The sequence below is a fragment of the Manis pentadactyla genome, chromosome 9 (assembly GCF_030020395.1).
Source record: "Manis pentadactyla isolate mManPen7 chromosome 9, mManPen7.hap1, whole genome shotgun sequence".
NCBI classification, from domain to species: domain Eukaryota; kingdom Metazoa; phylum Chordata; class Mammalia; order Pholidota; family Manidae; genus Manis; species Manis pentadactyla.
The window spans coordinates 12,073,481-12,094,869 of NC_080027.1; the positions used below are offsets into that span (position 1 = coordinate 12,073,481).

The following is a 21,389-nucleotide window of genomic DNA, read 5'->3' on the forward strand; positions in this document are numbered from 1 at the left end:
GAGGCCACAGCCTGCGGTTTGGAATCAGCCTAGGGAGTGGGGCAGGGAGGAGCAGAGCCGCAGCACCTCCCCTGGTAGGGTGAGGAGGCTGGCATGAGGCTCACCTTGGCCATACAGGGAACCCGGCCTGGTGGCTAGGCCATGGCTGGCGCTGGCTGTGCTCTGTGCTAATCCCCAGCCAGTGGAGCAGGGGAGCTTGCCAGCTGCTGACTCTTGGACTGCCGTCACCCTTAGGTCTGTACTCCCCCACTCAGGAGGGTCTATGTGCCACCCAGCCCCACACCACCTTTGGACACCTTGGCTGGTGACTGGCTCCCACCAGACCACTGGGCTTTCTTGGGCAAACTGGTTTCTTGCAACTCTTGTCTTGCAGGCTCCCACACTTGCCTCCCACTCCTCCCACCCCACCAGTGGGGGTATCAGCCTAGGCTTGGGTCTAGTTTCAGGTTTTAAATTGCTGCACTTCATTTGACCAAACCCCCAAAAAACAACAATATGCTGGCTGTTAAGGCAGAGATTTCAGCAGGTTCCATGGAGGGAGGTCTAAAGATGACAGACTTTCCTACCTCTAGGCCTAAAGGCCTCAGATCACCTGGAGATGACCTTTCTACATTAAAAGGTCATTCCTGAAAATTATCGTTGCTGTGTTATTGGTGACTCCTCATTAATTATGCAATGGTGAGGCGAGTTGGGGCCATTCTGGGATTAGGGTGTAACAGGAATCTTTTGCTGTAGCCTGAGATCTTGACTACAAAGCAGTGAGTATGTGGGTCAATTTACGTGTGAAGCTATGGAGCCCTTGGGTTGGGGGAGGTCAGTACCCTAACCCTTGGCCTAATGATTTGGTCACAAAGACCTGGACGTGGACCAGCCCTTGAGATAAATTCACCTCTAGGAAAGGAGTCTGGGCTCAAGACTGGGCCCCAGAATTTCCATCCATCCATCCTTCCATTCAATCATTCAAGAAATGTTAGATCAGCCCACTAAGGGCTAGGGCTGAGTCATTTTTTGACCCTTGTTGACTTTAGTCCCTTAAACTTTGGGGGGCCCCACCCACATCTTATCACATCTGATCAAATGCACCCATGTCCACATTAAGTAATATTTTGCTGCAAGAATGTTTGAAAGGAATTTTGTAGTTTTGCTTTTGAAATTGTCTGACTTCACATAACTTATTTAAATTATGATTTGCTGTGATGCTTTTAAGCAAACTATATACCCCAGATGGTCTTGGGTTGAGAAATTCTAACTCAGAAATCTTTCTCAGTAGTATCAAAAATTTTATCAGTATTAAATTTAACAGAAAAGACAATGAAATTACTTTATTCTATAGTCATTTAATTAAATATATGGCAATTTCTGACATAAAAAATTTTTGGACTTCATAAAAATTTTTCCCCCAGACTCTAACATTTTCACAGCTCCTAGAAAGCTCAGAGGCCTATGGTGTCTGATGTAGAAAATGGCCCTGAAGGTCAGGCATATCAGGGATAGAGACAAAGGGAATAAAACAGTCAAGGACCCTGTTTTCAGAAGTTTACATCCAAGTGAGAGTAAGCAAAATTAGAACATGGTATGATATGTTCTGGAATATATAAAATGTTCTGAGATAGAGGGTGGGGGGCTTCCTTAGATAAGGTGGTCCTTATTCTGAAGAAATGGCACTGAAGAAAGGAACCTGACTCTCACAGAGCAGATGTCTTTCTCCAAGCAGAGGGAACAGTCAAAACCCTGCAATAGGAAAGTGCTTAGCTGGTGGACATGAAGGGGTCACTGTGGCCAGGGCCTAGTGAGGACAGCGAAAGAGGCATGATGTGAGTTCAAACAGGAGGGCAGCAGCTGGACCATGGCCGGCCTTACAGGCCATGATACGGAGTTTGGATTTCATCCTAAGTGCAGGGTGTCACTTAGGGTGGGCTTCCCGGGGAGCAGATTCTGGGATGGAGTTTGGTAGGCAGGAGGTGTGCCTGTGGGTGCTATTAGGATCAACACCCAGGAAAGAGAGCGAAGGAGGCAAGACTGCGCAGAGGGGAAAGCTGAGCTGCCATGCAGACCCGTGAACACCTCCCCTGACCCTGCAAGAAGATGAGAAGCTGGGGGGTCCCTCAGATTTGTCACTGGTGCAGCTGCCTAGGGAAGGGGTCATGACTCTTCAGCCAAAGCAATCCCCAAGGGGCTATGGTAGTGGGACACCCAGTCCATTCCGGAGGTGATCTGGTCTGTGAATCACAGCTTACACTTGGTCCAGCTTAGGTTTAAGGAGGTTCCTCTGGCTGTTGCATGGAGAGTAAAGTATTGGAGGCAAAAGCAAATCTGGTCAGGCAAGCAAGGATGGTGGCTTGGCCATGAGCAGTGGCCATGAGAGTGAAGATACGTGGATGAATTTGGGAGATACTGGGAGCCGGAGCTCAGAGCACTTAAAGATGGTTTAAATGTGGGACATGAAGGAAAGGAAGGAATCAAGGACCCTTCAGGTCTCTGGACCGAACAACTAGGGGAGCGGTGATGCCATATGACGAGAGGGAGGATCCCTGAAGTGTGGTGGGGATGGACATGATATGCAGTTTTGGCTAAGTTTTGAGATTCAAGAGTTAACGTCAAGTAGGTGGCATGAAGCTCAGAAGCAAGATCTGTTTTAATTTTTAGCTGCACGTAGGGCATGTAGATTAGGGTTGATTTTCACCAGTGGTGCAGGACTCTGGCTCTGCCTCTCTGGCCAAGAGGTTGTGCTTTGGAGGACAGTGGCCAACGGGAGGTGGGAGGGCACCGCCCAACCTCTTCCACTAGTCAGGACTTTCGGAACGTCCAGGACTAGACCTCAACAGCGCCACCATGTGGCAGTCAGAAGTCACAATGGCAGTGGACCCCCAGACCCAGTTCCCTGTCTGATGGACAGACGTCAGACCACAGCGAGCACCCTCAGAAATCAGTCCCAACTACTGGCTCTTTTGAACTAAATAAGTCACTGAAGTCTCTGGACAGCTTAGAGCTTGGAGGGTGACTAAGAGCCTCAAAATATAGAGAGAGCTAGGCAATGGAGTTTGAAGAATTAGGAAATATAAAAGGATGTTATTATCCCTGTGCTGTAAGGGAATAGATTAACATAATGATAATGTTGGCAGCTACCATTCAAGCATCAGACATAACAGGTAGAGTGATCTTGTGCAATCTACAAGAAAGCTGAAGCTCAGAGAGGTGAAAAGATGTATTCCAGGTCACAAACTACTGATTTACACTCCTGTAAAATTCAGTGTGTACTAAAACTGTGCACATAATGTTGTATGTTTACATATAGCAGAGTTAGAGTTCTTGGTGCAGATAATTGCAGACAGGTTTTTCCATATACATTAAATGACCAATGGGGCTTTAGTAAGTTGTGCAGGACAATTCTCATTAATGTGGGACTATCCCAAACATTGAGGGATGTCTACTACCTCTGGTTCTTGTCTGCTAAGGACCAGTTATGTGCAATGTGGTAACCAAGAATGCCCCTACAAATTTCAAAATCCAATTTTCTAGGGGCTGTAGATTTCCCTTGGAGACCTCTGGTGTATGATAAAGCCCAGGTGCCTAAGCTTTGCTTTTCTGACTTTCCCCTCATTCAGGGCTCTCCCAAACATCTGGGCTTCCCACCCCCACTTCTCACTCCATCCTTCCTTTAGCTCTCTCTCTGCAAGTAAGTATGTGTATGTGTTTGCTACAAGCTTAGAACTGATGTGATAAATGAGGTGCATTTCTATCTTCCTATTTCTACAAAAAAGGCTCAGAGAGGTGAAGGATCTTGCTCATAGCCACACGATCAGAACCAAAATTAGAACCCAGGTCAGTGAGTCTGATTCTAAAACCTGTGAATTTTGCCATCTCTTCTAATCCCTTCTCACTGCTTCCCATTTCCCAGTTCCAGAAGGTTTGTTATCTGGGGAAACCAAGGCTGAGGAAACTGAAGCATCTCACTTGTTGGGTAAAATGTTTGTAAGTTGTCCACCATTCTTGAAAGTCAGAAGGTGAGTTGGAGGGGTCTGGAATGGATTCAGACTGTAAAGTTGTTAACTGCCATTCTCATAAATGGGGTGAACAGTCCCAGAAGGAAACCTTGCTGTTGCCCTACCTTGGCCTAGAAAGCTCAGTTCCATCTGGCCATGACCTGGGTGTTGCACTACCTCCCAGATATGTTGGGGCAGCATTTGTCTGACTGGAAATGGTGCAGACCTTCTCAAACTCTATTGGCAAAAGAGGGTGAAATCATCCCCTTACCCTGGGACCTAGGGATGAGCTGCAAGCAACTGCTATTTCATTGAACACTCAGGTCTTAAACTCTTTCCCTTGAAATTGGGGAAATCTTAGAAAGGGGTGAGGGTTAGTTTGGGTTCTGAGATCAGGGAGAACTGATCAAAGATCACCTAGTTCAGACCTAACTTCTTATGACAGCAGAGGTCTAAAAAGGTGGAGTGATTTTACAGGTACTTAGAAATTAGTGCTGGAGCCAGACCAGAGCCAGCTCTGAGCTCCCATCTGAGATCTGAGAGGGGAGAGCCTGAGGGACTCCAGCAGATGCTCTCTCTCCCTGCTGTGCTCTCCCCAGTACAAGCTCTTTGGGGCTCCCCTTGTCCCTCTTACAAAAGACAGTCCAGGTCCTTAATGTGGCTCCTAAGGCTCCTAGAGTTCCTGTCTTGCCTCGGTCCTCACCCCATACTGCGCAGGCAGGGAGATCCAGGCAGGGAGCACTATGCCTCATGTATCTGTGCATGCCTTCTCTTGCTAGGCCGGCCCTGGAATGCAGCTGGTGAAGCTTGAATTAACAAAACAACAGTCCCAACCCTGTGCACTTTGCTTTAGTGGTTATCGAATGCTCATGCTTGCATTTGATCCTCACAACAGCCTGAGGCACTGCCAGTCCAGGGGATATTATCTGTTCTGCTGCTGTTGAGACAAGGGGGCCTCAAAGAGGCGATGGAGCTGTGAACCCAGACTCTAAGGCCACCTCTCTGGGTTCAAGTCCAGCCTTTTCACTTATCAGATGTTTGGTAAACCACTTAATCTCCTAAAGTTCAATTTCCTCAATTATAAAATGGGGATAACATACTACACAGGATTGCTGTGACGATTAAAGGGAGATGGCATATAATGTGCAATATATAATACGCATGCAATAAATGTTATTTTTATTCACAGGCCAGCGTCCTTTCCCCTCCCCGAATAGCAGCTTCAAGACTTAAGAGGAATAGTCCAAAGCTACGGCTCTGGCCACAAGTGCGCAGACCCGATTGGCGCCAGGCTGCGTCTGTCCCCGCAGGGCTGAACCGCCGGCGCTGCCAGGGTGCCCCACTTGCCTCGCGTAAATAAACAAATGCGCAGGCGCCCCCGGCCGGAGCCCATTGGTCGCTGCCTCGCCGCAGGAGTAGTGGGTGGGACGCAGCCCCTCTGGCTTCTCCTGCTCCGCCCCGTAGGTCGGTCAGCGAGTCGGGTGGTCGGAGCGTCCGGGCCGTGCGCGTTCGCCATGGAGCGCTGGCTGCAGCTGCTGGTGCTGCTGTGGCTGCTCCCAGGCGCCGCCCCAGCCCCGTCCAGCCCAGCAGCTCGCAATGAGGCCTGGGTATCTGCGTTCCCGGAGTTGCTGGGCCCCGCCCGCTACGCCCTGGAGATGTACAACCACGGTCGGGCTGCCGGGACGCGGGCAGCGCTGGGATCCGTGCGCGGTCGCGTCCGCCGGGTGAGGACGCGCCGGGGGCGGGGGCGCTCTGGTGAGGGGTGCGCAGGACCCTCCACCGAGAGATGAGAACTTTGGCCTAGACTTGGGGACAGGGGACGCTGGGCACCTGAGAGATGAACCTCGGGCGATAGGGAAGGAGGAGGGGGCAAGGTGGGGCTGAGGAGGGAGTGGCTGTGCCCGCCTCACCCGCGCCTCTACCCAGGCCGGCAGGGGGATGGTGTACTCCCTGAAGGCAACCCTGGAGGAGCCGCCCTGCAACGACCCCACGGTGTGCCAACTCCCAGTGGCCAAGAAAACCCTGGTGAGTGATGGGTCAGGATCTTGAGGACGAGATCTGAGACGGCAGCTACCCCACCCTGAGTCACTTCCCAGGCTCTGAGGGCCAGACACCAGGATGCCGTAAAGGAGGGTGTCCGGGTGCTGGCCGGGGCACACTCACCACAGTGGGGTAACTGCCTTGGAGGTGGCCCTCACCCGAGGACCCTCCAGCTCCATCTGGCCCAGGCCTTGCTCCTGCCCAGCCCCCACTCTGGCTTCCTTCTCTCCCTCCAGCTCTGCAGCTTCGAAGTCCTGAATGAGCTAGGAAAACATGTGCTGCTGAGGCGGAACTGCCGCCCAGTGGAAACCAAGGTTACAGGTGCTGGGACAGCCCTCGGAGCTGGGGGAGTTCAGATCGGACTGAATGAGATTCAGCCTTGATTTCTTCTCTGCTCCAACCCTATCCAGATGACAGAAATGAGACTTTGAGTTCTGTCCTTCCACTGTCGAACAAGGCTCCCCTGCCCCAGGTGAGGAGCCCGCCTGTCTGTGGAGCTGGCTGCTGCCTGCTTCTCTCTGTTCCCCTCACCCTGGCCTGGGGCTCCTGGACACTCTGAGAAGGACTCCATGTAGAGACCCCTTTGCTCTTCTAGGACTTTTCTGTGAGGATGGTTTCCATCTTTAAGGAATTTGTCACCAAATATAACCGGACATATGAGACGAAAGAGGGTGAGGACCAGCCTTGGCTGTATTTGTCCCAGTCAGATCTTCCTCCCAGTTTGGCACTTTGGTGTTGGGTGGGGAAGGACACCAGCAGTGCATCCTTTCAGGGACCCCTAAGTCCCCAAGTTCTTGCTCAGCCTCCCTGGACTGGGCAGCCACCTCAGGTACTGGCCACTTCTCCCATCTGATTTTCCTGATCAGAAACCGTCATTCTGAGCAGAGTGGGATGGGGCAAAGGCCAGATTTTCTCTGTTCGAGGCCCCTGGCCTGGTGGCCTTTTCCCACAACCTCCTGTCTGAAGATGCTCTTTGAAGACCATTTTGGCTTTGCCTTCATACCTGGGAAGTCATCACCCTAGTTGTATTGTAAAAGTTGATCACCTGCAGCTCTGGCGCCCCCGCCCCAGCCCCCACAGGGTTCTGTCCTTGGAAAGAACTTCAGCCCTGATCCACAGCCCCCTTAGTCTCCAGGGAAAGCTCTGCCAGTTGGCCCCAAGCTGCCACTCCCTTTATGATCTGCCTGTTGCCTGAGCCCCTCCCCTCTGCTCCTTGGTCCCCAGAAGCCCAGTGGCGCATGTCCGTGTTTGCCAGTAATGTGATACGAGCGCAGAAGATCCAGGCCCTGGACCGTGGTACAGCTCAATATGGGGTCACCAAATTCAGTGACCTCACAGGTACGGGTGGTAGCCAGAGTGGGCCTAGGACAGTAGGCCCAGTGGCCTGGTCAGGGCTGGCCTAGGAAACTCTTCCGTGCCATCCCCTACCCACCTTTGCCCGCAGAGGAGGAATTCCGCACCTTCTACCTGAATCCCCTCCTGAAAGAGAAACCAGGCAGGAAGATGCGCCTAGCCAAGGCCGTTCCTGACCCCGCCCCACATGAGTGGGACTGGAGGAATAAGGGGGCTGTCACCAAAGTCAAGGACCAGGTTAGGCCCCTAAGAAGTGAGGGTGGGACATGGGGGTCTACTGGGGCTGGGAAGGGACCCAGCCCTGACTCTGCCTGTCTCTCGGCAGGGTATGTGCGGCTCCTGCTGGGCCTTCTCAGTCACGGGCAACGTGGAAGGCCAGTGGTTCCTGAAACGGGGGGCCCTGCTCTCCCTCTCGGAGCAGGGTGAGCATCCTGCTCTGCCCCCTTGTCCCTGGCCCAGCCCCTCCAGAGGGCTCCTTGGGACCAGCCTTCTGTCTCCTAGAGCTCTTGGACTGTGACACGGTGGACAAGGCCTGCCTGGGCGGCTTGCCCTCCAACGCCTACTCAGCCATAAAGACTCTGGGTATGGATTAATGGGGTCAAAACAGGCAGCGAGAGCCACTGCTCCCTCCACAAGAAGCCACTTTGCGAGGGGGGGGCGTGAGTGTGAGAATCATGTGAACTGGGCTCAGGTCTTAATGCTGACCCTTACCGGCCAAAGACCTCGGGCAGGTCTGCTCTCTCTGAGCCTCAGTTGCCTCGTCTGCTGGCTTCCTGAGATTGCCTTGAGCGTCAAGTGAGGAAACGCGTACAGTGCGGGTGCATAGCAGTATAATGCTGCTGAACCAGGGAGCAACACACTTCACCCTCGAGGGGAGGTATTGACCTAGCTGGTGATTCAGTGTAGGGGTGGGCTGCAGGGACAGGAGGATGAAGGGCAGGGGAAGCTGAGGTGGCTGCCCAGAAACTGCTCTGGGGGCCTGGCAGCTCGGGACAGACTGTCGGAGCAGGACAAGCAAGCCAAGGTTAAGGGTCTCAGGAATGCTGGGGCCGGTGAGGACTCAGAGCTGGGAGTTACTTCCATCTCTGCACCATGTCTCACCGGTTGCACCCCCACCCAAGTCTCAGTTGTGTCACTTGTAGGAGGACACTGTTCCTCAGAGGGGACGGCTCGTGGCCTGGGATGGATGAGGACCGAGACCTCATGTGTAAGGGGCATAGCACAGCCGTTGGCTGGGAGAAGGCAAGTGTGTGGTAAACTGGGGTCCTTCTTTTCTCTACCCCTCACCCCACCCCCCGTCCCCTAGGAGGACTGGAGACAGAGGATGACTACAGCTACCATGGCCACTTGCAGACCTGCAGCTTCTCTGCAAAGAAGGCCAGAGTCTACATCAATGACTCAGTGGAGCTGACCCAGAATGAGCTGAGTGAGTGAGGACAGGGTGGGGAGAGGCTAGGTGGGGCCGGGGCCTGGGTGATCCTGACACTGTCCCTCCCGTCTCAGAGCTGGCAGCCTGGCTGGCCGAGAACGGCCCCATCTCCGTCGCCATCAATGCTTTCGGCATGCAGGTGAGGCCCCAGCCCTTGCTCCAGGTCTTACCGACTCCCCCTGAGCCTCTCCCTGGAGTCAGCCCCCTACTCCTTCTTCCCCACTGCAGTTCTACCGCCGTGGGATCTCCCACCCACTGCGGCCCCTCTGCAGCCCTTGGTTCATCGACCATGCCGTGCTGCTCGTGGGCTATGGCAACCGTGAGTTCTGCTGGCCCCTCTCTGCCCTTAGACCCCAGGTCACGGGCTGAACCACAGCACTTCCGGACCTCTGGAGGGGGAAACCAGGGGAAGGCCTGTCCCCACCCCTGCCTCAGGCAGAGGGCCAGGCAGGATTATCTGGCCTGGCAGGGTTATCGCCTGCACAGTGGCTCTGACAGGAGGTTGAACTCCCTGCTAGGGATGAACTGCCTGCTAGAGGTGGGTGGGTGGCTGTCTTCCTCAAACCCTGGAGCCATACCAGGTCTCCAGAAAGGGGGTAGGTGGGCCTGCCTTGCTTGTTGCTCTCTCCCTAGTACCTGTCACACAGCGGGCCCACAGCAGATTTTGAAGAGTGCAAAGTGCTTGGGGCCCTGACTCCCTGCCCTCTGCACCACTCCCCAGGCTCTGACACCCCGTTCTGGGCCATCAAGAACAGCTGGGGCAGTGACTGGGGCGAGGAGGTGAGTCTCGCCTGCCTGGCCCCTCGCCCTCCAGCGCATTCCTGCCCTAGTGCCCTCACCAACGCCCTGTCTCTCTCAGGGTTACTACTACCTGCACCGTGGGTCTGGGGCCTGTGGTGTGAATACCATGGCCAGTTCGGCTGTGGTGAGCTGAGGAGCACTGGCTCAGGACCTGGTGCTGACCAGAGCAGCCCCTTCTCCAGCCTGCATGTCCAGGAGGCGCAGCTGGCTGAGGGATGGGCACCGGGTATCTCAGGGTGAGCAAAGGGCACTGGGCTAGGGGCACAGACTATTCCTCTGCACCCCACTCCCACCTGGAAGTTCCCCAACTGTGCCTTTGTTGAACTGTGGTAGCCAGGAGGATCTGGGGGTTACAGATGGTGTCTTGCTAGCTGGAGCTAGGGCAAGAACCTTGGAGTTGGTTGAGGAGCAAAGGGGCACGCTCTGGCTTTGTGCCCTGGCTTTCCTGTGTCTGATACTATAAATTTTCAGATTTCCTTGGATTTGGGGACAGTGTTCCCTTCTACATCTAGAGAAACTGTTACAACCACCCTTTCTAACAGCAATAAAGTGGTGTTCTAGGCCCCAGCATGGTGTGAATGCTCTGTCCTTGAGGGGATGGAGGGGTGAGGAGGGTCAAGGCCAGGCAGCTGGTCCTTCCTGGGAACCTGAGGGCCCAGCTTCTGCTTCAGAAACCAGAAGGAGATAGAGGCCCACAGACGGATCATTATTCAGAAGCACTTGGCTGGCCCTTCTCTGAGGCCCTTGCTCCAAGGGATGGACAGGATCAGCTAGAGGGAGCATCCTCTCTGACTTGTGTAGTGAACCCCAGGGCTTGAGGTCAGAGGTCAGAGGTCGCTTTCCGCATAGAGGGCACTGGAGAAGGCCACATAGTCCAGGGCTCCAGCCAGAGCCCCGGAGCCCTTGTAGGGGGCCATACGGCAGATGCAGTACTCAGCCTGCTCAGTGGGAAGCTCCCGCCGCAGTTCCTCAGAGGTGATGTAGTTCTATGGGAAAAGAAGTGTTGGGGGCCCATGGGTCCTTTTCGCTGCCCCCAGCCCACCATTAGGGACTCACCTTGTCTCCTGCCAGGATCTTGAAGGAGGCCACAACTTGCTCAGCCGTGTCAGTCTCGGCTGTCTCTCGGGTCATGAAATCGATGAAGGCCTGACAGGTTACGACTCCAGCTGCATTGGGGTCCACCATGGTCATGATGCGAGCAAACTCCACTTCCCCCTGCAGGGATAGAAGCAGGGTCCCAGGCCAGTGGATGCTAAAGCCAGGAGGTCTCCTGACATCCCCTTCTGGGGATGTCCAGCCTGGGACTGACAACCCCACTGACCAGGTGCCCCCTCCATAGGCCATCTGCTGCAGCCTTAGTCAGCTAAGGGAAGTCCTTCCTGCTAGGCTGAAATCTGCCTGCTCTTGGCAGTGCCCCTATTGCCTGTTGGTCCTGATCTGATTTCTGGGGTTCTCTGTGGTGTTTCTCTGAAATGTTGCAAGCTCAGACTTTAGAGTCATACAGAAGTAGGTCTAAATCCTAGCTGTGTGTCTTTTAGCAAGTTAGTTTACCTCTCTGAGCCTTTGGTTGCCCCTATGTGAAACAGGGTAATTCTACTCAGCCCCAGTGGGTGTGGTGAGCAGGAAGTGAGAGCACGTACATGAAGGTGGGAGGACACACTAGGTGATCCATATGTAGGAGAGTGGCACTGATGAGACCCCGGGACAGGTCGGGGTTACTCACCAGGTCATAGCCCATGGAGATGAGGCAGGCCCGGAAGTCATCGGGCTCCATCATCCCATTCTGCTTCTGTGGTGGGTGGGTGGATGTCACACTCAGTCCCTAAATCTCACCAGCCCCCAAGTCTACCACCCGAGAGGGCTAGGCCCCTGCTGACCCGATCAAAGTGGTTGAAGGATGCCCAGAACTCATTGAGCTGCTCCTGGCTCAGGCCCTTGGCATCTCGTGTCAGTACCTGGTTCTCCACCTCATTGATGGTGCAGGCGATGGAGGTGAGCAACTGTTCCCAGCCCACACGGATGTGCTGGGAGAGTGGGAGACAGGCCAAGTCAGAGTGCAGCCAGTGCCTGGCCACTAGCTCTGGCTCCATCCCTAATCTGCTTTGTGACCCTAGGCAAGTCCTCCCCCTTATCGGCCTCTGTCCCTACCTGGAGGTCCCACTGTGTGACCTCCAGCAGCCCCTCCTGCCCTAAAGTTTGATGATTTATTATGTATTAAGTACTGATCAGCCAGCCATGGCCAATCCTGTCCTGGCTTTATTTTGCTGTGTGACTCTGGATAGATCACTTTCTATCACTGGGTCTCAGTATCCCCATGGGTAAACTAGGGGACCTGGCCAAGCTGAACTGGGGGCCCTCCTGGGGCAGATGTGCTAGGTCCAGCTGTGTCCGCCCAGTTTCCCCAGCCATTGCCACCTCCCCTTCTTCCAAGCAGGTGTGACCTCCCACCTCCATGCTGTAGACGGTGTGCTTATTGTCAAACACCAGGCTCTCCTGCAGCAGCTGGTGGTCTCCCTCCAGCCGGTCGATGTCGCTCTTGTAGTTAATGATATTTTGCTCTTGCTGCCACAGCCCAGCCATCTGCTCCTCCAGAGAGCCGGCCATCCCTGCTGCCAGGCGCCCCACCTCCTACGGGGGACCAGGCAGGATGAGGGTGCCCAGCCCTGGTCCCACTCCTCCAGCTTGGTCCACCCTCCAAGACTTACCTCCACCTTTGCCTGGATCCAGGGCCCGACAGCATTGGCCTGGGCCGCAAACTGTCGCCGGAGCCTCTCATTCACCTGCTGCTGGGCTAGCTCCTCCTGCAGGCTCTGGTCACGGCTGGGGACCAGCTTTCGGACCTGCAAAGGAGGGTGGTTTCACTAGGGGCAGCTCAGGGCCAAGAGAAGACTTTGAGGGGAGGTGGGCCCCAACCCCTCCAACAGCCCCTGCTGCTCTGAGCCAAGCTGTGAGGGCTGTGGACAAGCTCTTGGGCAAGTCACTCAGCCTCTCTAGGCTTGTTCCCTTGTCTAAAATGGGGTAGAGGATGTCATTTGTAACAGGTTGTTTCATAGAGATAGCCACACCAGATTTTTTTTTTTAGTGGTGAGTATAATTTTTTAATTAAAAATATCTGCTGCATTTTTCTTAGTACAATAGCAACAAAGAACACTGTAGAAAATTTAGAAAATATAAACAAGAAAAAAAGATTGAAAAAGAATATTCATGACCCACCTTCCCGAGAAAATCACTAGAAACACATTATGGCATATCTTCTCATTCTTTCTGTGCAGAAATCTAAATATTTTAATATTTTATAAAAGTGTGTTTATAACCTCCATTTTATTTTCTAACCTTTTTTGACTCAACAGTATATAACCACACCAGATTTAAATCTTCATGTCAGGCCTGATAGGAGAATGCTGCTGTTACGGCCATTTTACTGATGAGGCCGAGACAGGCAGGGTGACTCACACACTGGCACCCAGCATCTGTGGCAAGCCCCAGATCAGAAGGCAGACTTGATTCTCCATTGTCTTGGGATGCCTGAGGGTTCAGGGTGGTTACAGTGCACAGGAGTGGGTGGGAGGCAGGCAGAGGCCATGGGCAGCACTGACCGTGTCCCACTTGGTGTTGATGTCCTGTGGGCTCAGGTTGACATAAGGGTTGGCAGAGCTGGGCCGCAGCCCATAGGTTTGGCAAATCTGGATCTCACCCTGGATGCCTAGGATGGCACCTTGCTCTCGGTCAGCCTCAGGCAATGTCGCCTTGAACTGCTCATGTGCTGTCAACAGGCTCTGGGAGTGACAGGGAGGAAGCATCAGCCAGCACCCCCACTTCCCGCAGGCAACGGGATGGGCAGCAGGGTGCTCCAGGCCATCCAGCTGGCCCACAGCAGAGGCTGCCTGTCTCCCAGCCAGTGCTGGCCGCTGGGGTTTTCCTCCCATCCCAGTCTCCAGGAGCCCAGAGCAGTAGCTCACAGGATTTGGGGCCAATGTAAGCCAGGTCCCCTGCCATCCCAGTCAGCTCCCCCAGCCTGAATCCCCGTCTCCACCTGGGTCTCATCCACCGAGTGCACCAGCCACACGTCCTGCAGGTCCTCCACAGCACCATCCAGCCAGTTGTTGAAGGGCACTGCCCGCCGGGCAAACTCGAGCTGCAGCTGGTCTACGGTCTCCAGGAGCTTCTCGGTCCGCTAAGGGCCGAGGAGATGGCTGAGTCGGCAGCCTGCCCCACAGGCTCCTCCCCTGCCTCCCGTCTCCAGTCCCAGCTCCTGGGCCCCCGAACACACCTCCAGCGCATCCCGCCTCTTCTGGGTCAGCGTGCCCAGATTGTCCCACTGGTCACAGATGGCCTGGCAGCAGCTGTTCACCGAGGCTGCGTCATGGTAGTCCAGTTCACTGGGGTGAGAAGTAGGGCAAAGGTGGCGCCTGACCACAGCCCAAATTTCCTCCTCACTGCCCTCTCGGGGTGGGGTTGGGGGTTCCCAGCATGTTCCTGGGGGAAATGGGGACCTGCTGATACTCAGCTAGTCCCTCGAGGAGCTCGGATGGTGGGGCAGGGCCTAGCGTTTCGGAGGCGGGATTATGCCAGGAGGAGCCAGGGAGGCCAAGGCTGATGGAGAGGATTTGGGGTAGCAGGCCAGACGGAGTTGAACGCAACCGCCAGATTAGTGGATGCTAATGGATGCACAAGGCTAAGCGCCAGTGAGAAGACTCTGGGCAGCAGAGTGGGGTCCGAAGATGGGGTCGTGGTTCGGGAGGAGGGGCGGAGCAAGTGGCAACGGGGAGAGGCAGGAGGCGAGGCTGGGTGGGAGCGCTGTCGGGGTGAGGGTCCCTGGGGAGGGCGTGGACCACGCCTACTTGAGCTCCTGGGCCAGCGCCGCGATGTCCTCCACGCGGTCCTGATGCGCCGCCAGGTCGCTCTCCAAGGCCCCGTGGCGCCGCAGCAACGCCCGCACCTCCTGCAGCGAGGCCGACTCAAAGTCGCGTTGGCTCAGCAGGTCCTCCTTCCCTGTTCAGGAGAGACCCTGCTCCGGTCATCCAGCGGCGGCCGTGGCAGGGGCGGGAGGGTTCAAGCTGAGCTTTCCAACTGTGGAAGTTCCTCATCTGTCAAGTGCGGGTGATCACACCTGCCCAGCCTACCCTAGGAGTTTGCTCTAAGGCTCTACCGTGATAAACGGAAGTGAAGTCCCAGTTCCAGGGTATGGCCCACGAGTGACGTCAGTGTCCACTAACCCTGCACCGTTCGGGGTGGCCCTTGGGACAGTTTCCATATTAAAAACTACCTCCCCACGACTCTGTGAGCGTGTTCACTTCACCCTGACCCTGTTTCCTTTGCTCACCAGTTTCCCCAACACCTGGCACAGTGCCTGGCATTTGGTAAACCCTCTGTGAATATTTGTTGGATGAATTACTAATGAATGTAAAAGTGCTTTCAGAATGAAAATTACCATAATTATGCAAATAAAAATAATCCATAATAACTGCAGCAGCAACCATTTATTGCATGCCTCTGAATTTTGTGAAGAAGGTAACAGGTTTAGAGGTTCAGAGACTTCCTCAGGGTCACATAATAGGCCATATATTTAAGGAATTCTTATTATATCAAACCATTGTTACTTATTATGCCTAAAACCCATAACTAGTGTTTGTTATTTTTACACAGGACTCCTTCATTTGTAGGATTAAAATCCGTGATAGAATACATTCTAAAGTATTCATACAGAATGATATATTTGACTCATACAGTATTTTGGGCTCAACATACTTTGAGTATAACATAAATTATGTTAGGATTGGGGACTCACCTTTAAATACCTGCTACATATACAAATAAAATGCTCAATGAAAACTTAACCAGAGCAGACCTACAGATGGCCAAAGCCAGCAGAGAATTAGGGGCCTGAGTTTATAAAGAAACTATGGCCCAAAGAGCAGCAGTGACTTGGTTGTACAGCAAGCCATGGTGGGATGAGAGAACAGGTCTCCAGCTTCCCAGAAGAATACCCACCCCTGATCTGTGCATTTTGCTAGGACCTTGCCCCTCTCTACCGGTCTCCACCGCAGGACACAGTCAAGCTCCATGAGGTGTACTTACCCCGGGTCCAGGCTTCATGCAGGGAGGCCTTCTGCTTGAACTTCTCAGCCAGGTGTTGGAGCCACTGCAGGCGCTGGATCTCTGAGAGCAGCCAGTCCTCATAGCCCTTCTCCACTTGCTCCAGGCCTTGCCATGCATTGGCAATATCCTGTGGGGTAGGCGAGGTGCCCTCCATCACGGTTCACCCATTGTACAGATGGAGACACACAGAGCCCAAGGTCACTCATAAGAAGTGGGCAGAGCTGGGGTCACCCCCACGCCCGGCCTGGCTCACCGAGACCAGCTTGCCCTCGGAGGGCATGAAGGTGGGCCGGTGGCTCAGTCGCAGCTTGGTCTGCAGCGTGTTGAAGTTGATCTCCAGCTGGCACTTCTCCTGCACGCAGAGCGGTTTGCGCAGGCGCCGGTAGTCCCGAAAGTCCTCCAGCTTGTGCTGCATGGCCCCCGTGCTGGGCTCGCCCACACGGTTCTCCAGCCACGGTATGGTGCGGTGGATCCACTCCAGCAGCTGCCAGGGCCAAGCAGGGGCAGAGCAGGAAGCTCAGCCGGCCTACTCACCTCATTCGGTCCTTTCCACCCACATCCAGGCTGTGGCCAAAAGGTCAGTCCTTGAACAGAGTGGGGTTCTGGAGAACAGAATGCAGGTGACCAGGGAAGAAGTAGGATGGTTAATTGCTGACTTCAGGACCCAGTTTGGCCAGCACAGAACAAAAGGCCACGAGACTGCCTAAATATGAGTGAAAGGGTTAATGACTGAGTACATAAATGAATAGTGAGTGAATCAGTGAATGACAAGGAGCTTGGACAGGCAGAGGGAGCAGGAGATGGAGAAGACGGCAGGAGGAGGCTGGGGGAGGCCAAGGCTACCCCAGGGACAGGAGCTCCACAGGCCCAGGCCTGGGCTTGGTCGGGCAGCCAGGGTTGGGAAATCACAGTGTGGGAAGGGGAAGGGCCCTCCCTGGCTGCAGTCTCACATCGCTGGTGAGCTTCTCATACTCCTCCATCAGCTTCTCGTTCTCCTGATTCACGGCCAGCACCTTGCAGATCCTGTTGGCGGCTGTCTTGGCCTGTGGCAGGAGTGAGCAGAGGGGCTGGCAGTGGCCAAGCTGCCACAGACCCCCTGACCCACAGATCCACAGGCTGCCCTCTGTAAAGCCCTTAAAACCTAGGCCTGTTCAGGGAAATAGAGAAAAGGATGAGGGCAGCACATCTAGGGTGGAGGACCCAGCTTCCGGGCTGGAGGCCCTGGCTCCTGACTCCCCAACCACTGAGCACCTCCACCTATTGGCATGCTGCCAAGGCTGGGTCCCTGGGACCACAAGCCCAGCCCATAAAGCAGCAGTTGAGGCCCCTCACCTGCTCAGCCCCTGCAAAAGCATGGTAGAAGCAGGAAACGTAGGTCATCATGGCCTTCTCATCGGGCTTTGGGGTGTTCACGATGTCTGGGGGACAGCAGCGAGGTGTTTGTTTATTGGCCAAAACCAGGTGTGGGGAATAGGCTCAAGCCCCCACCCAGGCAGAGATCCCCTTGGGATGGGAGGGGGCGGAGACATCAGTCCTGGCCACCAGCCGTCAGCTACCCTAGGTCCAGTGGTACCTTCCTCTTCCCCGGAGGCTGATTACCCCAGGGCCCAGCAGCGTCCCCCTCAGTGGGGTGAGGAAAGCAGAGTGGGTGTCCACACTACCCGGTGTCCCTAAGCGTCCCGTAACTCTGTCTATCTGCCTGTCTTTTCTCTAAGTTCTCATCCGTCAATGCCCACACATCCAGGCCACTAGACACAGTAGGTGCTCAGAAAATGTTTGATGCTTCAATTGACCAAGTCTTGCGTGGGCTCAGGGACAAGAGGCAGGACCTGCCCCAGAGGAGCTCCTGGCCTCGGGGCACATCATGCTCCCAGGTGACCCAGGGAAATGGGATATGAGACAGTAAAGGGGAGAGGCTGGTTCCACGGGGTGGCAGGGGCAGGGGGCTGGGACAGAGAAGGCTCCTGGAGAGGGGGCCTGAGCAGGAAGGATTCTGCCCAGGAGGTGGGGTGAGAGGCAGAGCACTCCAGGAGGAGGGAAGGGCAGGGGCAAAGGTGTGCAGGTTGGACCGCGCAGACCCGTGCGAGAGTGGTCTCCTCTCCTAGGCTAGGCTTACTCTCACCTTCTGCATCCAACATCTTGGGGATATCTAAGTATTTCTCTGCTACCTCAAAGGCAGTGTTCAGGTTGCCAATGCGGTCATCCTAGGTGGGTGGTAAGAGGCAAAAGGTGAGCTGAGGGCCAAGGCTGGCGAGTTGGGGCTGGGGTGGTGGCTGCCTACCTTGCGCAGCTTGGCATAGTCGATGAGGTCGGGGCAGTGTCGGTGCATGAGAGCACAGAGGGCCAGGCCATCCTTCCAGCTGGACAGAGACAAGGGAGGTCAGGCCTGGGTTCAAGCTGAGGATTCTGTCTTACCGTTACCCTAGGAGCCGCCCATCAGGTCAGCCTCGTCTGTAAAATGGAGTTAAGTCTAAACACCTTAGCTTGGCATTTCAGGCCGCTCATGACCAAACTCGGACCATCTCCTCCAAGTTCATCACGATTCCTTCACATGCCCTATCCTAGGCCACATCGGTTTCTAGATGTTTTGGCCTCCAGGTCTTTGCTTGCGAGGTTCCCTCTGGATGGCATGTCCTTCCAGGGAATTCTCCAATGTTCCCTCTTCCAGGAATTCCCCCTCACCTCCTGGACTCAATTCAACACTGACTGAGTCCCCCCATTTTCAGATACTTCCAGGAGCTTGGCTGTGACCTGTCCTCCCCTGGGGCTTGTGACCGGGGCCAGCTTTGTGCCCCAGAGCCCAGCGGAGGCCGTGCACATGCGCCAACCAGCTGACAGACCTCGTGTGGAAGTTCTGTACATTGACATTGCAGTACGGCGCTGTCTTCTGCTGGCACCACAGGAGCAAGCCTTCCTTGGCAGAGGTTTCTGGGCAGAGAGGGTGGGGAGCATGAGCTGGGGAGGGCTCTCCACCAGCCCTCCCACCCTCATGGCTTCTCTACCACTCACCCTCCACGGAGATGTCCTGGATGGCAAAGCACAGGATGATGGTCCAGATCATGCCCAGGGTCATCTTTAGGTTCCCGTCGACGATCTCTGCAGGAGGCACCGGGTGATGCCGGGACCGATTCCACCCGGCCTTCAAGGCCTGTAGTACCAGGCCTCAGCTACTTTCCACCCTGCTCTGCTCTCTGGACCTTGTCTCCATCCCAGGACTGGTACCTAGTAGGTGCTCAATCATTTTACTTAAAAATGATTCATTGCACACCTACTAAGTTCCAGGTCCTTGCTGGCACTTTGTGTACATCTGCTCCTTACGAGGTCCTTACAGTCCCTCCTGTAAGGCAGGGATGTTTTTCTGCATTGTTGAGATGAGGAAGTTGAGGCTCACATAAGTGACTTGTTGATGTCAGGAATGCCCCTACCCCCCCACCCAAGCCTCCTCCTACCACCTCCTCACCTTCGGCACCTATGGACACCAGCTTAACCCCCTTGCTGGCAATGAAGTCCAGGGCCTTGTTGACATTGGCGATTTTGTGGAAGCGCATCTTGCCTTTGTTTGGCCTGGGCAGCCTCTCTCCTGGGTGTAAGAGAGGTTGAGGGTCAAAGGTCATGAGAGGAAGCTGAAGACATTGTCCTCAAACTTCCTCCTCCCTCACCAAGTCTCCTCCAGCACTCTGCTGCCATACTCCCCCAGCTCTCTGATGCCCTTAGGCCCTGACGTCCCTGTGCACTGATTTGCACCCCTCACCTGAAATGACCTCCAGGAGCAACATGAGTTTAAGGCCATTGAGGAAGTCCTCCTCGATTTTCTCCATCTGGATGCCGGCCTTGCGCAGGTGTGAGTTGCACCAGGCAGTGAAGGTCTGGGGGCAGAGGACGGCACTCAGACCCTAGCACTGGGTCTGGAGGACATGGGACACAGTCTTCACTCCTTGGTCAGGGTAGACCTCAGGGCCCATGCTCTGGATTCAATTTCAGACTCAGCTGCTGATTTGCTGTGCATCTGTGGCTAGTCCCTTTCCCTCTCTGAGCTTTAGTTCTCCTGAAAGAGGAGAAATGTCTGGGACCCACACAGGTCCCAGTTTGGACTGACACTCCTGCTTTGGCTAGCCTCAAACACTGTAGGGAGATTTAGAAACTTGTAATGCAGACATTCCAAAGTGTGGGGCCCTCTGAGGCACAAGAGCCAATGCAGTTTGATTTTTCTAAAGTTTGGAAAATTCTGGATTGAACCACATCTGGCTCTGAGGGCTTTGCCCAAGGGACTGTGCATCTGTATTACTGTTATCTCAGCCCCACTAATCTCCCAGGGCTGTTGTGAACGGGCCTCCAAGTAGACCTCGAGGTTGCTTGAGCTCTGCAGGTTGAGATCAGCCAGGCACTCAGGCCCAGTCTGACCTAGTTTCTGGGGGAACTGCTATCCTCTTTCCCCCAAAGTAGCCTCTGCCTCAGCCACCACGTGGGATGGGTGGGCTGGTACACAGCTGTGTGTATACTGGGAATGGGGTGACCTGAATGCTGGTGCACAAGTTTCCACTAACCTACCAAGCCTTCGGGCCCTGGATGCGGCCATCAACTGTAGAGTCCCTGGTAGAGTCCATACTTATGCTCCAATCCCAGCTGAGCGACCCGCTATCTGTGACCTGTGGTGTGCCCCTTGCTCTCTCTTTTTTGCAGTTTAGGGGCCAGACCCTCTGATACTTAAGTCCTTCTTCTCCAATCTGGTAGGATTCTAGAATTCAGAGCATTCCCCCACCACAAAGCAGAAATCCTAGGATAGGCGGCCCTGGAAGTCACTTGGAATTCCTTCCCTCAGGCTGCTTCCCTTCCTCAGACCAGCTTTTCAGATGCCGTAGAAGGTGGACATGGAAGACAGTGCTTTGAATAGTTGAGGGGCTGTCATTGCTACAGGAAAGGGGGGTGAGCTCTCTGTCACTGGTGGTGTGTGAGTGACTGCTGAGCACTACTCAGTGGCACTTCGAGCACAGGACAGGGCAGCTCAATTCTCTGTAGTTCTTTCCAACCCTGGAATCTGGGATGCTCTGAGTCTCCACAGGGCAGGTGGAGAGGCAGGTCTGTGTGAGGATTCCAAGGCTCCCCGTTGGACAAACACATGAGATGTGGTCCCTTTCCTGAAGGAGCTCACACTCAAGCAGTCATGTTGACCTGAGAAGTTCTGGAAGAGGCTAGCATCAGGGAGAAGAGAGAAGGAGTTCGCCAAATTGGGGAGGAGGCTCTGGGGGAAGATTAAGCTCTGATGGAAGAGCAAGAGTTACTCAGGCAGAGAAGAGCCGGCAGGGGCATTCCAGGCAGGGGCAGCCAGGCAGGCAAATGCTTGGGAGGGAGGACCAGTTGCTAGGTTTGTGGGGCTACAACTATGTGGGCACAGCTGGACTGAAGCTGGGGTGTTAGGGTATAAGTAGTGAGAGGCAGGCCGGAGGGGCAGCTGGGGCCAGATCATGCACAATCTTGGGTGCTAAGCCGCGGCTGGGAGTTTGAACTTGATCCTGAGAGCAACAGGGAGTCAGGGAAGCTGTCAAGCAGAGGAGGGAGGTGAGCAGAACACTTTTAGAAAGCTCCTTCTGGTCGCAGAGGGGAGGTAAATGGCTTGGCAGAGCAGAAGGGAGGATTGAGAGGGTGGTGACTGGATCAGGTAGGTGAGGATGGGTGTCAATGTGGGG

General features: G+C 54.6%; 2 protein-coding genes and 1 long non-coding RNA gene across 4 annotated transcripts; 2 read left to right on the top strand and 1 right to left on the bottom strand.

The window, feature by feature from the left end:
• The first annotated feature begins 5,211 nt into the window (after positions 1-5,211).
• On the top strand, positions 5,212-10,173 carry CTSF (cathepsin F). Of its 2 annotated transcripts, XM_036930201.2 has the most exons (14): positions 5,215-5,707; positions 5,910-6,008; positions 6,260-6,344; positions 6,434-6,495; positions 6,619-6,694; positions 7,248-7,361; positions 7,468-7,613; positions 7,702-7,798; positions 7,878-7,958; positions 8,683-8,802; positions 8,880-8,944; positions 9,034-9,124; positions 9,527-9,585; positions 9,665-10,173. In XM_036930201.2, the coding sequence occupies exons 1-14, from the start codon at positions 5,348-5,350 to the stop codon at positions 9,737-9,739; spliced, it is 1,530 nt and encodes a 509-aa protein (XP_036786096.1). In that variant the 5' UTR covers positions 5,215-5,347; the 3' UTR covers positions 9,740-10,173. The 2 variants fall into 2 exon arrangements, with proteins under 2 accessions (XP_036786088.2, XP_036786096.1); XM_036930193.2 differs by lacking the exons at positions 8,880-8,944; positions 9,527-9,585; positions 9,665-10,173 and having other exon boundaries at positions 5,212-5,707; positions 8,945-9,124.
• Positions 10,174-10,291: 118 nt separating this feature from the next.
• ACTN3 (actinin alpha 3) lies at positions 10,292-19,568 on the bottom strand. The gene is made up of 20 exons (XM_036930183.2): positions 19,457-19,568; positions 19,166-19,285; positions 18,715-18,801; positions 18,546-18,633; positions 17,987-18,065; positions 17,828-17,909; positions 17,038-17,123; positions 16,656-16,748; positions 15,959-16,189; positions 15,685-15,832; positions 14,448-14,598; positions 13,877-13,985; positions 13,640-13,780; positions 13,203-13,382; positions 12,312-12,446; positions 12,055-12,234; positions 11,484-11,630; positions 11,330-11,395; positions 10,663-10,821; positions 10,292-10,592 (listed from the first exon to the last, which is right to left on the bottom strand). The coding sequence occupies exons 1-20, from the start codon at positions 19,521-19,523 to the stop codon at positions 10,434-10,436; spliced, it is 2,508 nt and encodes an 835-aa protein (XP_036786078.2). The 5' UTR covers positions 19,524-19,568; the 3' UTR covers positions 10,292-10,433.
• On the top strand, positions 13,748-15,062 carry LOC130684793 (uncharacterized). Its single transcript, XR_008999131.1, has 2 exons — positions 13,748-13,990; positions 14,127-15,062. It is a non-coding gene; the product is annotated as an uncharacterized LOC130684793 (long non-coding RNA).
• Positions 19,569-21,389: the final 1,821 nt, after the last annotated feature.

Bases quoted from the DNA above. Each gene is read 5' to 3' on its own strand.
- ACTN3 (XM_036930183.2), bottom strand. From the start codon at position 19,523: ATGGAGAAAATCGAGGAGGACTTCCTCAATGGCCTTAAACTCATGTTG. The intron at 18,066-18,545 runs GTCTGTCAGCTG...GTCTCTGTCCAG, and splicing joins GTACAGAACTTCCACACGAG to CTGGAAGGATGGCCTGGCCC. The intron at 10,593-10,662 runs GTGAGTCCCTAA...CTTTTCCCATAG, and splicing joins AGATCCTGGCAGGAGACAAG to AACTACATCACCTCTGAGGA.
- CTSF (XM_036930201.2), top strand. From the start codon at position 5,348: ATGCGCAGGCGCCCCCGGCCGGAGCCCATTGGTCGCTGCCTCGCCGCA. The intron at 5,708-5,909 runs GTGAGGACGCGC...GCCTCTACCCAG, and splicing joins TGCGCGGTCGCGTCCGCCGG to GCCGGCAGGGGGATGGTGTA. The intron at 9,586-9,664 runs GTGAGTCTCGCC...TGTCTCTCTCAG, and splicing joins GCAGTGACTGGGGCGAGGAG to GGTTACTACTACCTGCACCG.